The sequence below is a fragment of the Muntiacus reevesi genome, chromosome 18 (genome assembly GCF_963930625.1).
Source record: "Muntiacus reevesi chromosome 18, mMunRee1.1, whole genome shotgun sequence".
Taxonomy (NCBI): domain Eukaryota; kingdom Metazoa; phylum Chordata; class Mammalia; order Artiodactyla; family Cervidae; genus Muntiacus; species Muntiacus reevesi.
In genome coordinates, this window is record NC_089266.1 from 362,746 (window position 1) to 378,895 (window position 16,150).

Here is a 16,150-nt window from a genome sequence, read left to right on the forward strand (position 1 = left end):
AGCGGGCAGGAGCGGCCAGCGGTCCAAGGAAGAGTACTTGGCGAAGCAAGGTCTCGGCAGCCATCAGGCTCGAGCGACCCGGGTCTCCCAGACCCCCTCGGAGCCCAGTCCCCACTCCCACCCCGTGGCGGGGCCCGGAGCGATCTCGGAGCTGCCCTCGCGCTCCCCGCCCCCGGCCGGCCCCGCCCCAGGATGTCCAGTTCCCATAGCAATCGCACAGACACCGGTTGCCAAGCAACCTCTCCCCCTCCTCCTTCCCCTCCTCTCGCGTCCGCTCCCCCCAGCCTCAGCCTCCTCCCGCCCCCTCGCCAGCCGCCACCTCCCCTGGGGGCCCCGGCGCGGCCCCTCGGGATCGCTCTGGTCTCGGGCTGCGCGCGCGCGCGTGAGTTTCTGTGTGTTTCATTGTGTCAATGTGCGAGGGGGTGTGCGTGTGCCGGTGGAGAGTTTGTGGGATCCGTGTGCTGGGGGGGCCCCCGTGGCCGCGAGGGGACCCGCCCGCTAGCTCTGGCTCCTTTGTGTCTCTCGCGGAGCCAGTGCCGCGCCCACCCGTTCCCGGCCGGCGCCCGGAGCCGGGTGTGTGTGTGCGCGCGTGTCCGGGCGCGCGCGCGGGGTGGGGGGGCCGGGCCGGCCGTACCTTCGATGCAGCACACGCGCCACAGCCCCGAGTGGGTGAGGTCGCCGCGGGTGCGGCGGGGCGGGGGCCCGTCGTCCATGGTCAGGTTGGTGCCGTTGCAGATGTGCGCGCTGGAGTAGAGCCAGTAGTCCGTGCCGATGGCGATGGCCATGAGCGAGAAGGCGGCGAAGGCTCCGGCCGTGGTCAGCAGCGTCTGCAGCCCGCGGTCGCATCGCACCATGGTGGGCGCCTCATAGCCCGCCGCCCGCCGGCCCGGCCCGCCGCGCCCGCCCGCCCTGCTCCCTCTGCGCGCCGCGCCGGGGGCGCCGGGGCTGGGGGCCGAGGCCCGGGGGGCGGCGCCGCGCCGCGCGCTCCGGCCGCGCCGGGGCTCAAACTCCGAGGCGCGGCGGCGAGTGCGGGCTGCGCGGGCCGCCGGGCGGGCTGGCGGCAGCGACCGGGGCTCCTCCCTCTCGGCCCGCCCTCCCCGCGCGGCCCGCGCCTCCGTCCCGCGCCCTCCGCGCCGCCGCCGCCGCCGCGCTCCCGGCCCGCGTCCCGCCGCTCGGCGCCGCCCCTCGAGCCTCGGCCCCGCCGGGCGTGCGCTCCCGGCTCTGCGCGCCCCCCTCCCCGCCTCTCCGCGCTCGCGCCGGCCTCTCTCCCCGGCTCATTCACATCCGGAGAGAGAGCGAAGGAAGCCACGGTCCGGTCCCCAGGAGGAGCGCGGGGAACCGGCGTTGCTAGCCTCCCCGCTTTCCCAGCCCAGGACACCCCATCTTCCTTAAATGGTCCTGGGGACTCTTTAATAGTGGGGAGTGCGCGCGCGCGCGCGCCTGTACCCCCGAGTCGCATACACATATCCGCGCCTTTACCTGGCGATGAATGTACAGGCGTGAGCGCGGGAGTGGGAACGTTCAGGTCAGATTTCCAGAAGCACCAGATGTGGGTCGCGGCCGGGAGACGCCGAGCAAGGCCCGGGCCAGTCCTCCCGCCCCATCCACCCCCCTCCCAAGGTGGCTCCGGCATCCAGTGGGCAGGGCCTGGAGGACCCGACTCGGGCTGAGGCAGAAGGGAGGTGGCAGCCGAGGTCCTTCCGGAGGAACACCAGATCCCTGTTTGAGGCCGGATGGGGCGGCCGTGGTGGACGTTGGTTTCTGACGGTCCTTTACTGCCAGTCCAGAGGGCCCGGTTTGTGCTAGATTCAAACATCTCCACCCGCCGCTGGCTCCCTCTCTCCCCAGCTCCCCCTTCAATACCTTTATTTCTTTTTCCCTTTCACTCTACTCGAGCTTAACTGGCTTTCCTCACCTCCTTCCTTCATTGCCAGATTCTGCCTCAGGCCCTGCTGACTTCACTTAATTGCCTTAGCTGCTGGCAGGATTCCAACCTGGACAGGCTCCGTTCTCCAGAGCCCGCCAGGCTCCTCCTCCGTTAAGACCCAGCTCGGAACTCTTTCCTCTAGGAGGCCTCTGGGGGCCAGCGTCTGAATGTCCAACCTGCCTCTGCTCCCTTCCCTCCCAGAGCCCATGCGTTCTCTTCGTTCGCTACCCAGCATCCTGTGGGAAGCAGCCATGGACCCCAGGAAGGTCTACAGAGAGCAGCTCTCTTCCTGGAAGATGCAGATTTCACCCTCTTTTTCCACTTTCCGTGACCCCTACGACCCAAAGAAAGTTAATTACCCCATGCTGGAATTACTGGTCTCTCTTCCGTGAGACTGTGAGCCTTTCCCCAGTCTGAGGTACATGAGACGTGTTTGATCAAGAAATATTTCCTGCCCCCTGGAAAATGACATTCTGATTGGGGAAAATAGAGCGTATAAATAATAGGGGGAAATTCCAAGATGAGACTGACTGCATTCATTACCATTTGTCGATCCTTTCTCTGCCTTTGGGTGTTTGTTCTGCTTCTTCCAAGTCTCAGAGGACAAGAATCATGTGGATTTCACTTTCACCCACCTACCCCCTGGTACCCAGGTTGTGTCTGAAGGTGTGCTCTAGGTGTGGGGCAACTTGCTCTGGGCCAGAAGAGGGTTACTGACCTGTCCCTAATACCCACAAGGATAAATGTTGGGTTCTCTTCTCAGAAGCTCCCAGACAGGTGGGTCTCAAGACTCTCTTTTTTTCTTCTTTCTCTTCTTTTCTTCTTCTTTTTTAAAGCAGCAAATCTTTGCTTCAAATTAAATCTTAAAACAGAAAAGTAAAGGAAAGTGAAAGTCGCTCAGCTGTGTCTGACTCTTTGCAACCCCATGGACTAGTCCATGGAATTCTCCTGGCCGGAAGCCTGAAATGGAGAGCCGTTTCCTTCTCCGAAGATCTTCCCAAACCAGGGATCGAACCCAGGTCTCCCGCATTGCGGGTGGATTCTTTACTGTTTGAGTCACAAGGGAAGCCCAAGAATACTGGAGTGGGTAGCCTATCCCTTCTCCGGTAGATCTTCCCAACCCAGGAATTGAACTGGGGCCTCCTGCATTGCAGGTGGATTCATTACCAGCTGAGCTATCAGGGAAGCCCATCTGAGTGTAAACAAGCCAGTTCTCCCTCCAGTTAGCCCTGTAGGTAAGAGCTGGCATTGCTGTGGTTAAATGGGGGACCACCCACGCCCCCTGCAGCCCCCAAAGCAGCCCTGTGGATGCAGGCATCCAGGAAAAGTGGTGTGGAAACTGACACCGTTGGTCATGTGCTGGGTCGCTCAGCTTCAGCCCCTGTGTTCCGTTCCTCCTTCAGCCTTCCTCTGGGGACTTCGTGAGGAATGAATGAAAGAGAGAGAAACGGATCTGACCTGTGGGGGGCGGTGAGTGGGGTGAGTCGCTTCCCCCAGTGTCCCCTTAGGTCAGAGGTGGGGGGATGGATGGGGGCCTCCTCCAACCCAGCGACCTCTGGGTTAGTCCCCTGGAGCCCTGACACACCAGCTCCTACCCCGCCACCCTCAGAGGAGTGTGTGAAGACGTGAGAAAGCTCTGGTCTAGGAGCCAAGACTGTCGCCAGGTCGCCCTGGCTCCACGACGGACTCGCTGGGTACCTTGGACCAGCCGGAACCACGGGGGAGGAAGTCTCCAGTCCTCCTTTCAGAGCTGTTTTAGGGTCAAATAAAGAGCCTCTCACATCGCATCCACTTAGCGACCCTCACAGCCTGGGTAGTGAGTGTTCCCCTCTCTTTCTTTATGACCACCAAGGAAATTACCTAACTTCTCTGTGTCTCAAATTCCCACGGTGCCATGTGGTGGATAATACCAAGAATAACAGAAAATGTAAACTGCAGCTCTAGACAGTGACCTCCTCGAGGTTTCATGCCTTGGAACATCCGGCTCAGACCCTGATGGCCTCAAGGCCAGAGTTTCCCAAGGACATTAAGTGGCCTCTTCGTTCTTGTCCAGAGTTGCTTGACTGTTATTTTTGCCTGTTAATTCACTTGAGGGATGTGGACTCCAGTGGGGGCTTGGCAGTTTGCCTTTCTATCCATGGACACCCAATTGTCAAGCCTGCTTTGTCCGGAGATTGTAAGAGTGTAGACTGTGGAGTCAAATAAGGACTTGACCGCCGGCAAAGGGAGCGGGAGCAAACTCAAGACTGTCTGAGACCGTTCATCATGCCTGGGTGAGCACAATTTAAATCTGGAAATTTCTGCTCAGCCGGATTAGAGAGCTCTAAATGGCAGTATTTAACTCCTGCCTGAGGTCCCTGGAGCTTCTCCCAAGTGACATTTCCAGATCTGAGGGGGCCATGTCCTCCACTTGCTGGGGAGGAGGCTCTGGACCGACCTTGTCCTAGAGAGGCTGGGGGCGTGGTGTCTTCCCAGCGGAGCCGTGCGGGATGCCTTTTCCTGTGGAGGAGGGGGACAGCTCATCATACCCGTCGTGACTTCTCTGGACAGCTGAGCAGGTGGAGGGGTGTGTAGACCCCACTCCAAAGCTGTCTTTTCCAACAGAGTGATGCCTTTCCCCTTAGCAGATCATTTGGGTAGTCCCCACAATTCTTCAAGTCTTCAGAAAATCAACCCTTAATATTCATTGGAAGGACTGATGCTGAAACTGAAGCGCCAATACTCTGGCCACGTGACTAGAAGAACTGACTCGTTGGAAAAGACCCTGATGCTGGGAAAGATTGAAGGTGGGAGGAGAAGGGGGTGACAGAGGATGAGATGGTTGGATGGCATCACCGACTCAACGGACATGAGTTTGAATAAACTCCGGGAGATAGTGAAGGACAGGGAAGCCTGGTGTGCTGTGTGGTCCATGGGGTCGCAAAGAGTTGGACATGACTTAGTGACTGAACAACAACCACACAATTCTTCACTGTACTTTGGCCATGAAGACAAAGCTTTACTGAGCTCAGAACCGGCTGATAACCCCACCTCCAGGGTGATGCAGCCAGCCAGCGGCCCTGGGAGAGGAATAATACAGTAGTAGGCAGCTCCCTGCATGTAAGGTGCCCGTCTAAGCTGGAGGAGGCTGTAGGCAGGGGACAGGCAGCAGGAAAGGAGGTGCCCTTGGCTGGCTGGTCTGCAGAAGTGGCTCTGAAAGCCTTTCTTAAAAGCTTTGTTCTCCCCTCTGTCCGCCAGAAATAATGACCTTGTGTGGCAGCTTTTTGTAACATCTCATTTCCATGCCCCAAGCAATGGTTCAGCTGATTTCCCAAGGCTTAATGGGGAGATGTGGGGAGCCTGGGAGATACCGTGAGTGAAACAGACATAAAGAGTGGTTTTGTGCTTTCTTAGCAAAGGGTCGGGAAGGAGTCTTAGAAGGTTCCCAGGCTCGGCTCAGTGTGGAGGCTTATCGGTAGCCCGTTCGATCTGCTGGGATTGAAGAAGAATCCCTCCAGATCCGCGTCCCACAGCCTCCCCACCATCAGATTAGGGGCTCGGCAAGAGTGCCATTTTCTTTTTCTTCAGTATTTCAGCAAGATCCTTTGAGAGAGAGGGCAGAGGAGAAAATGGTACCTGGCTTTATGTATTTAGGTTTATTCCACTTCATCTGCTGACCGCGTCTATCCCAGGCACGGTGACTGGAGCCAGACGCCTCCCATTGGCAGTGGAGAGGTAGTCGCGTCGCTGTCTCCACACTAGCTGGCCCCAGGAGTGCAGAGGGTGGGAAGCTGCCCCACCCCCCCCATGTGCCAGTTCGATGCGGGCATCAGTTCACTTAATCACAGCAACTGTGGAAGGCGGATCTTTACCCAATTATGCAGAAGATAAGCCTGCAGCTAAGCAGAGTCAGCGACCCAGCTTGGCTTTGAACTGGCTCCACCTGGGGTGTGGCCAGGCTCTGTCAGCTACTCACTGCACCCCAGCCCCGGGGTCTCCTAAGCCTTCTAGGTACGTCTGCTTCCTCCCCCCCTCCTTCCTGTCGTTATGCAGGTGAAATCAAGTTCAAAGTCACAACAGTGTGGAGCGGTGAAGAAAGGCCTGCCCCTCGCAGCCCAGGTGGGGCGAAGACCACTCCGCAGTTCCCGGGAAGGTGGGCGGTGAGCTGGGCTGATGGCAGGTGATGGAAGCCACCAGCCCCAGGGGCCCCCCGCCCTCCCCTTCCTTCCCGCTGCTGCCCCCGGCACTGGACGCTTGCTGGTGCTGGCCAGAGCGGAGGGCAGGGGCCACCCCTGGTGTGGGCCCGTGGCTTCTCTGAGCCAGCTCCGGCGCTGGGCTGCTGCCCTCCTGGGCATGCAGGCTTATTCAAACCTGTGTGTCTTCAAACTCGATACCATCAGGCAGTCTCTTCTCACCAGGATCTATTCGGGACCCAGCCCCGTGGATCAGCATATGATACTAACAACCAGAACCTGCTCAGGAACCAGCTCCATAGACCAGCTTGTTGACACTAACAACCAGAATCTGTTTGGGAACCAGCCCCATGGGTCAGCATGTGGACACTAACAAGCTGACTTGGCCAAAGCTTCCAGCCCAGCACGCTGACAGCTAGCCAGCTATTCTGAGAACATTCTTTTCAAAACACTCGACAAACAGGCTGAGAGGTTCCTTTGTCCACAGCCAGCCTCTGAAACTGAGCCGAAGCTCAAAGGGTTGAGAAGAACTCCAAGGAGGGTGTGAGAGGAGGAGCAGGAGGCGGAAGCCTTTGTCAGTGTGGGTGGGGAAGATGGTCAGTGACAGTGAATTTTGCTTCGAACATGGATCATTTGTGCTTTTATCAAAGTGGAGCTTTTAATTCCTAAAATATAACAGTCTTGTGCGGGAGCTTGAAGGAAAGGCAGCTTTTCCTGCAGAACTTTGCTGTCGAGCGCCTGCAGTGGAATGGAAACTGTGGTTCAGAGTTGGTCAAGCTGCTTTCGACTCCTGACACCACCTTGCTTTCATCTCCTGCACCCTGCAGCTCCAGGCTGCCCGCTGGGTGGGAGCTGTGGCTGCTTTTGGCCCCCTTGGAGCTGCGTTTGCCGCCGTGTGGATGAGCTCGTTTTATCCTGTAGACGTCTTTGTGAATCATGGAAATCAATTGAATGTTGCACTCTGCCTCCTGTTGGCGATTCTCACTCTCTTTGTTATGGGTCTCTGCTGTCTTTTTCTCCAAGGCCTTTCCTCTGAAGAGGGAAGGGGAATTTGTTGGAGTCGGGTCACTGGAGGTTTCCAGTTCTGCTCTGCCATCTGCAGCTGTATGGCCTGGGGCTGGTGGCCGTCTCTCTCTGGGCCTTCATAAAATGGGGAACCAGGCCTCTGCCTCACAGAGTTGTTGCTCGGATTAAAGAAGCCAGAACACGGCATTGACACAATGCGGACAGAGGCTAAGCATCCCTCAGCTTCCTAAGCACCAGGCACAGTCCTTACCTTGTATTAATGCGTATGGCCTTCTCCAGAACACTTTGCAATGGGTCATGGTGGGTCTCATCTCACCTAAGCAGTGACAGAGGTTCGTAGGGGCAGATCACCCTGTTGGGGCTGTGCAGGATGGAGCCCTTTGCTGTCCCTTGCAGTCAGGCTCCGAAACCTGCACTGATAATTGTGACCCAGATATGTACTGGTAGATAGTGACTTTATCATGTTTGTCAGTACTCCCTAAAAATCTGGTTTAAGTCCCTCCATAGCAGCATCAACAATCGCAGACCTCACCAGACTTACATGCTCTTTGTGGCGTAGACCATCACCCGCGAATGTGTCCAGCCCACAAATGCTGGCTAACCCTAACCCTAACCCTCAGCGGGACTCTGCAGGAACCTCTGAATGTGGATTCTGTCCCCATAGGAACCTCTGCATGTGGATCTCCCGGGTGACAAAGACATTGTTAAAATCGCTGCTGTCCTGGACTTTCCTGGTGGTCCAGTGGTTAAGACTCTGTGCTCCTAATTCAGCGGACACGGGTTTGATCCCTGGTCCTGGGAGGTCTGGAATGCTGTGCTGTGCGGCCAAAAACAGTCCTTGCTGTCCTTTGCCAGAACCCTTCAAGATCTCGTGGTCAGAGCGCCGGGCTGGTGCCGGAACAGCCCCGAAGTTAGCACTCCTCCGCTGCCAAGTGACAGAGCGGCTCCTCCTTGTGCAGCTGCCGCCAGAGACGAGTCAGGGGCCCCGCTTACCCAGGCCGGGCGGGGATGACCTCAGCGGAGTCGCTGCTAGATGCACATGACATGAGCTAAGAAGTAACACTTGTCGTGTGGGCGCACGAGGCTGCCAGGCTTCTGGGGTCCTCTGGAAGTGCTCTGAAGCCTCTCTGGGGTCTTCGTGTGTCTGCCCAGCAGTAGCTGCTCCTTGGCCCGACGGTTGTGACCTCAGGACCCCTTCCGTCCCACCCTGGCAGATCGAATTCGTAGGCGTTCTCTTCTGCCTCCTTACCCACTGGATCTGATACCAGACCGTTTCCACACAAACACAGGATGGAAAAATGAGTGGACTTCCTAGAAGGGCTGTTTCGAATGCTCTGGAGCTTTCACAATTCAGGGAGGCGGCATCTTTGGGCTCGTGCTGTGCCTGCAGGGAGTGCTCTCACCTGGGCCACCTTGGGGGCGGGGCTGCTGGGTGGCGGAGTTGCCCACTCACGGCCTCGGGCCCAGGGCAGGTCTGCAGGAAGATGCCCTGTGCATCTCACCGCTGACCTGCTGCCTTGCTGGGCTTCTCTGTGTGTCCAACAAGGCGGGTTCGTGATGGGCCAGGGTGAACACAAGCTCTCACTCACTGAGCCGGGCACTGTGTAATGGGAGGGACATTGTCATCCCCATCTACAGATGATGAGACCGAGGCTTCAGGTAACTTATTCACGGCCAGAGCTAGCAGGTAGGAGAGCTGAGGCCTGGTCTAGGATTGCCTATCCCAGAAACTTGTTCTTCCCGCAGCGCAGTACTTTTCAACTCTGAACACCCTTGACAATGGCCTAGGGGGACTTTAGAAAGGAAGGCCTCATTCCCAGAGGCCCTGACCCCAATGGATGCACTCCGGGCACCTTATTTTTTGAGCTACCAAGGGATTCCTAATACACAGGCGGGCAAAGGATCAGGGCACAGGGCCAGGATGGCTTTGGGCCCAAGTCCTCCTGGAAAGCGCTTGATTCCCAGCTGAATTCGCCGCTGGCTCGGTCTCTGGTAACTCACAGGGAATTAAGGGGGGCGGGGGGTGGTCCTGGCATCAGCTGTGCCGGCTGTGCCCTGGGGTCAGCGGGGCAGGCAGCTGTCAGTCAGGTGTGATCTGAGAGATTCTAGGAGGCTGTCCTTCGCCTGGGGTGGGTCACGCTGCCCTGCCCTTTTCCTGCCTTTCCACCCAGCAGGTGGGAGAACAAGGGAGCCAGCCGTGGCTCTGACTCCAGAAGGCCCTGCGATGGGAGGGCCTGGGGACATGGGGACCGAGCCAGCTCCCTCCCCTCCAGCATCCTGCCAGTCCCCACCCAACCTGCATGGTTTACCTGGGAGAGAGGAGGGGCTCTGCCAGAAGGCAGAGGGCTTGAAGGGTGAGAGGAAGGAGGGGGTGCTCCCACAGGGGCTGGGAACCCCACAATGCCTTGGCGCTCCCACGGGGGCTCAGGGCTCACATGGGGGTTGGGGGACCCCACAATGCCTTGGCGCTCCCACGGGGGCTCAGGGCTCACATGGGATTGGGGGCCCCACGATGCCTTGGCGCTCCCACGGGGGCTCAGGGCTCACATGGGATTGGGGGACCCCACGATGCCTCAGGCTCCCACGGGGGCTCAGGGGTCACATGGGTGTTGGGGGACCCCATGATGCCTCGGGCTCCCACGGGGGCTCAGGGGTCACATGGGATTGGGGGCCCCACGATGCCTCGGGGCTCCCATGGGGGCTCAGGGCTCACATGGGATTGGGGGACCCCACGATGCCTCGGGCTCCCACGGGGGCTCAGGGCTCACATGGGATTGGGGGACCCCACGATGCCTCAGGCTCCCACGGGGGCTCAGGGGTCACATGGGATTGGGGGACCCCATGATGCCTCGGGGCTCCCACGGGGGCTCAGGGGTCACATGAGGGTTGGGGGACCCCATGATGCCTCAGCGCTCCCACGGGGGCTCAGGGCTCACATGGGGGTTGGGGGACCCCACGATGCCTCGGGGCTCCCACGGGGGCTCAGTGCTGTGGGAATCAGGAGGTGGACGGCCCCGCTCTCAGGAGCCTGGCCCTGCCGCGCCTGCCCTGGGCTCCTCCTCCGTCTGCCTAGGCCAGTTCTCAGCAGGCTGCCCGCTGCACTTGCCAATGGAGCCAGATGCTGCTTTGGGGAAAATACCTTCTGGAGTTTGTTGTCTGAGCCCTCCCAGCCGACACCCACGGTGGAGAAGATGTGTCAGGATAAATGGAAAATCTCTTCATAAATATTTGGAAAAAAGCAAAAGGGAAAAAGGAGAGAAGGACTCACTGTCTGGGATGGCTTGGGGGCATCTTGGTGACGGCCACAGATGGGGGAGGCAGGTCACCAGCAGTCGTCGCCTGTAGGAGGCCCCAGCGGGAGCCGCCAGGGCCGGGCCTGGTTCGGGCTGCAGGCACCGCGGGGCTGCGGCTCCGGGGAGAGGCCAGGCCTGCCTGGGTCACCAGCAGAAGCCTCAGAGCACAGGCAGCGCCAAGCTGCCACGTCTCCATAACGCGTAATCGTGCCTCCAAACTCAGCCTTGGGACTTCGCTACAGGTGGAGCGCAGGCTGCAGCGGCTTCGGGGCGCTCCTGGGAGGAGAGCGGAGAGGCCCCAGGGACCGAGGCACTGAGGGCAGAGCTGGCGCCGGAGCAGAGGAGGGGCAGCGCGGCGGAGCGGCCCCGGGATGGACTCCACCACCCGGAAGGCTCAGCTGAAGGACCAGAGCGGGCAGCGTCCTCCGCAGGCCAGGCCTCCCCAGTGACGGGGGCCCTTCCCGGGTCTGGAGATCCCCTTGGCTTCACTCCTGCACCGCCCCGGTTCCAGCCACACCGCCCCATGCGTCCCTGGAAACAGAAGCTTCCCTCAGGTCCGCTTGTCCTTGAGCTCCTCGCACGCCCTCTTGTTGCCCTCCGGCAGCGTCGCTTGCCCACTGCAGAGGCCTGGCTCCCTTTGTCTCAGATCACGGGGGATTGACTCTTCACACTGGAGGGAAGGGCGATCTGAGGGGGCGGCCACCGGGCTGGGCAGGGTCCCTGGAAGACAAAATGCTGGGAGAAGGTTCTTGGGAGCAGGTGGGTTCCTAAATGTTAAGTGTGTTGTTCAGTTGCTCAGTCAAGTTCAACTTTTTGCGATTCCGTGGATTGCAGCATGCCAGGCTTCCCTGTCCTTCACCATCTCCTGGAGTTTGCTCAAACTCATTTCCATTGACTTGGTGATGCCATCCAGCCATCTCATCCTCTAAGTCTAAATGTTGGTGCCTGTAATTAACTAGGATGTGCATGGGGTCCTCTGCCTGGAGGCTGGGCAGACACTATCCCCCACAGTGGCCGATATTCTTTAAGTTCCATGGTTGGTGCCGTCACAACAGATGAGGACCTTGCGCATGTCGGGAGAGGAGGGAGGAGGCTGCAGAGGACAGGGCAGGTGGGAGGTCTGTCCCCAGGATGTAGACGTGTATACGTGGCAGGTACGGAGGACGTAGACGTGTATACGCGGCAGATGCCGAGGACGTAGACATAAATATGCGGCAGATACGGAGGATGTAGGCGTGTATACGCGGCAGATACGGAGGACGTAGACGTATATAGGCGGCAGATACGGAGGACATAGACGTGTATACGCAGCAGATACGGAGGACGCAGACGTGTACATGCGGCAGGGTACAGAGGATGTAGGCGTGTATACGTCCCAGAGGAGATGCCCTGTGGGAACTGGCCCACAGACACAGGCCAGACAGTCCCACCACGCGCCTTCCAGAAGCTGAGAACCAGGAAAGCTGGTGATGAAAACCTGTCTGAGCCCAAAGGTCCAAGAAGCAGGAGCTCTGATGTCTGAGGGTGGGAGACGGAGCCAGATCAGGAAGAGAGAAAGAGGACTCATCCTTTTCCACCTCCTGTTCTACTCGGACCCTCGGTGGATTGGATGGTGCCCCTTGCTCTGACGAGTGCGGGTCTCCATTCACCTCCTGACAAGTGCATTCCTCTCTGGGAAAACGCCCTCCCAGACAGCCCGAGACCATCACTAGCTAGCTGGCCGGGCGTCCCTCGGCCCAGCCAAGGTGATGCAGAGAACTCACCACCACAGCCTGTCTCTTCCTCAGAGGGCAGATATCGGAACGATTAGCCACTTCCTGAAGGACGCAGGACCCGAAGGCCTGGAGGCTGGGCTCAGAGCTGGCGGAAGAGTGGCTCCAACCACTGGGTGAACATGAAGTCTCCCCGATGGGTCAAATTCTCTCCAGTGTATTGACTGCGAATCAGTCCTACCAGACAGAAATGCTGGGTTCTGCACATGTTTCGAAACATCGCTTTAGAGAAACTGACGGAGAATTAAAAGCCAACTGAAAATGAGGCTGGTTGAGAAGCAAAGGCTTTGGTTCTTGGTTCTTCTATCAGCCAACTGCATTCCCCAGGTCTGGCCCTGGACTGGTGGTATCAGATGAGTGATTAAGCAGAGTGAACGTGATGTACCAACTCGTTGACTCAGGTGACAGACCCAGTGGGTTGAATGGTGACCACCCCCCAAAAAGACACATCTGTGTTCTCACCCCTAGAACCCATGAGGGCAACTAACAACCTTATGAGGAGAAGGGGTCTTTGCAGATGCAACCAAGGATCTGAGATGAGACGGTCCCAGAGAGGGGCAGGCCTTGGTTCAAGTAAAGCATCCTTACCGGAGGACGGGGGAGACAGACAGCGGGGCAGCCAGAGGGGTCTGGACATTGCCAACGCCCTCGTGCCTCTGCTGGACACCGAGGCCCAGGTTTCCAAGCCTGGGGGTCGAGTGCTAACGCCGGCCAGGCCCCCCCCATCACCACGGCCTGCCCACGGCCCTGTGTCTCGCCCAGGTCTCCTTCCTGCCTCGGCCTCAGCAAGCTCTTGTCCAGCTCAACGCCGACACACACCTGGCTTGACCTCTGTCTAGAAAGTTCTTTCTTCTCCTGGTGGGTATTGACTCTTGGTCTCAACTTCGGGGTCAGCTTCTCGGCAATGCCTGTCCAGGCCCTCCACCTGCGGTTGAGCACTTTCTCCTTCCTTGTGCATCCTCTTCTCGGCTCCTGTCCCCAGCTCACTAGTGACACTTCACCTCTGTTCTTTCCACACGCGCACACGTGCACACACACACACACAGCCAATCCCAGGAGGCATGTGGCCGCCTTTCTTTTGTTCACATCTGACTCTCCACCACAAACACAGGAGAAAAGCTCTGATTATTTACTGAGAGAAAAGGTAAAGGACTAGCTTCCCTGAGCCATACGGGGAGGGGAGGAGCAAAAAGGAGCCCGGAAATTACCGGACAAACTTCTCCCGGAAACCTACGAGTTTGTTATCTCACGACAGCAGACTTGGAAATGTAATTACTTTGTTTTTCTCTCCTCCCAAAGCCTTGTTTTTAAACTATTTTCCCTGAGGAGTAAGTATGTGCATTAACCCTTATGACAGCAGAAGAGAAGAAGGGTTTGTGGGCTTAGAGCGAGCTTGTGGAAGTCAGACTCCCAGAAGGAGAAACTTCCCGTCCAATGGAACATTGGATGAAAATTAAAATGCACTTGCAGAAAATAAGTTGGTTGCTATAGCAACAGGTCCCGGTTCTCCCTCAGAAGAAAAACGTAGAGGTGGCGGGGTGTCAACTAACTTAACTTTGGTCTCGGCTTGAGAGAAGGAGCCAAACAGATTTGGGGACTGTGCTGTGAAGCGTCTCACATCACCATCATAAGACGATGTTTGCACGCCTTCCCGGCCTGGCCTGTCAGGCGCTTGCTCCCCTGGTTGGCTCCTGTGGGCAGCAGAATGTTCAGTCCCGCCCGGCACGGCTGCTGACCCTCTCAGAGGGGTGCAGTTTAGCACACCTCCTGCATTAAAATGCTCCCTGAACCTCGCTCTATGAAGAGACCCTGGGCCAGGCCCTTTGGCAGTGAGTAATCACCTTCTAAAAGACTCATGGTGAATTCAGGTTTTTATCTATATATGGTTTCCCAGGGTGGAATCCACCCACTTGCACTGGGAGAGTTCATCAAAAGTGTCAGTCAGAGAAGGGAGTGGAGAGGTGATTCTCGGCGTGCGTTCGGGGTGCGTGGGGAGGGGCAGCGATGGGCGGCGGGGCTGAAGCGGGCAGGCAGGCGCCCTCTGTGGCCACGCGGACGGCGGGGTGCAGACACTGGGGCGTGGACGCTGGGGCGCGGATGCTGGGGCGCGGACGGCAGGGCGCGGCGGTGCCTGGAGTGGGCAGCCGGACTCGGCGGTCTCCTCTGAGCATGTGAGTCCAAAGAAGCACTTTTCAGTGACAGACCGGCCCAGATCATGCTCCTGCTCCGTCTGCCGGTGGGTGGCGGTCCATGAAGCTTGCAGGTTCATTTCACTCTCTGTCTTTGCTCCACGTGCGTTTGTCGAAGTCCCTCTGTGAGAGGCTCCACAGAGGAGCCCACGCCCTCGTCTCTGCAACCTGTGAGTGAGTGCACAGGTTACCACATGAAGGGAAAGCCCACGTCCTCATCTCTGGAACTGTGAGTAGGCACAAACCTCACCGCATGAGGGGGTTAAGGCTGCAGGTGGCATTAAGGTTGCTCCATAGATACCCTCACGCAGGGGGTGGTCCTGGATTACTGGGGGGGCCCCAATGGAATCACAAGCGTTCTTGAAAGCATTAGAGGGAGGCAGAGAGGAGGTCAGAGCAACGTGCTGTGAAGGGCGGACCCGCCGCTGACTCTGAAGATGAAGGAAGGGGTGTGAGCACGGAGGAGGCGACTCCGGAAGCTGGCAAGGGTGAGGAGTGGTGCCCGCCCAGGGTGTCTGGAGAGGACTGCGGCCCTGCCCACACCTTGACTCTAGCCCAGGGAGCCCCCACAACTGTAAGACAGCAAATCCGTGCTGTTTCAAGCCTTAGATGGTGATCTGTTTACAGCAGCCCTGAGGTGTGCTAAGGCCCAGGCCTGCACTGGGTTCTGGGGGCCAGGGAGGCATGTTCCTCACCGGTCACGGTCCAGCGGGCGCGTGGACGGAAGGACGGGCTGGGGGGAGAGAGGCTGGCAGCCCGGACCTGGGAGGGGACGAGCCAGCAGGGCGGGGGCTGGGGAGGCCCCGGACACATGCGCTGGCCCACTAGCCACGGCCCGGTGACCTCAGCACAGAGGCTTGAGTCTCCTCCCGGGAGCTGCAGGGGAGCCTGGGAAGGTTTTGAGCAGGAAACGGACGGGTTTTGATGAACCCGATCAGAGAAATCAGGCAGAAGCAAAAACGAGTCAAAATCAGAGAAAGTGGATCAAAAACAAAGCTTGTCAAGGTTCTGGGCCCAGCGGGCAGCCCAGCTTGCAGGCGGGGGAGGCTGAGCGAGGCCCTGCCTCCCTTGCTCTTCCCAGCTGGCCTGGGTCCCTGACCCGTCTCAGGTGAGTCCTGAAGCCCCTCGGGTGGCCCGCTCCCCTCTCCTCCCCACATGGTCCTCGGCTCGAGGGCCCCGAGGAGGAAGGCGGTGGAGATGGAGCTGTGGTTACAGGCTGAGCTGGGCATGCCAGCCCTCCATAAATTAAACGTAAACTGTAACGATTGATTATTTAGGGCATAATTGCCATTATTTTCTAATATGAAAAAGCAGGGATGAACACTGAAATGGATGCCAGCCAGAATGAAGAGAGGCATTCAATTAATTCCTGGAGCTGCTGACAAAGCGGTCCCCATGAGGGCTGCCTTGGGCCACGGCAGGCTGCACTGGCTCTGGGGGGGCACGCCCCCGGGCTGGGGGCTGCTGGGGGCCAGACGCTGCCCTCTGCCGGCTGGGCGGGTGGCAGCCCCAGCTGCTTGGGGGGTGGGCTGGGCTCTGGTCCCACGTGGCAGCCAGAAGGGCAAGAGGGGGGTCAGCGGAGGGCCTGGGAGGCTGGGGTCAAGTGCAGACTCTCGGTTTCTTGTCCGTGGCCGAAGCCCTGGGGCTTGCGGGGGGCGCTTCGAGGAGGAGCTGGAATTCCCTCCTCCTGTGACTGAGCCTGGAGACCCTCAGTCCCTGCTTTCCCTGTGGCTCCGCTAGGGGGGTCCTGTCTTCTTGTTCCTCTTCCAAT

General features: G+C 58.7%; 1 protein-coding gene across 2 annotated transcripts in view; it reads right to left on the bottom strand.

Annotated features, from left to right (window-relative positions):
- Positions 1 to 1,593, bottom strand: part of CACNG4 (calcium voltage-gated channel auxiliary subunit gamma 4) — a 49,832-nt gene extending 48,239 nt beyond the window's left edge. The window contains exons 1-2 of one of the 2 annotated variants that reach the window (XM_065910399.1): positions 1,480 to 1,593; positions 635 to 827 (exon numbers count right to left, since the gene is read on the bottom strand). In XM_065910399.1, coding sequence (XP_065766471.1) covers positions 635 to 785 — 151 coding nt within the window. In that variant the 5' untranslated portion in view covers positions 786 to 827; positions 1,480 to 1,593. Of the gene's footprint in view, positions 1 to 634; positions 909 to 1,479 lie in introns of those variants that run through there. The other variant, XM_065910398.1, reaches the window with a different exon arrangement.
- Positions 1,594 to 16,150: the final 14,557 nt, after the last annotated feature.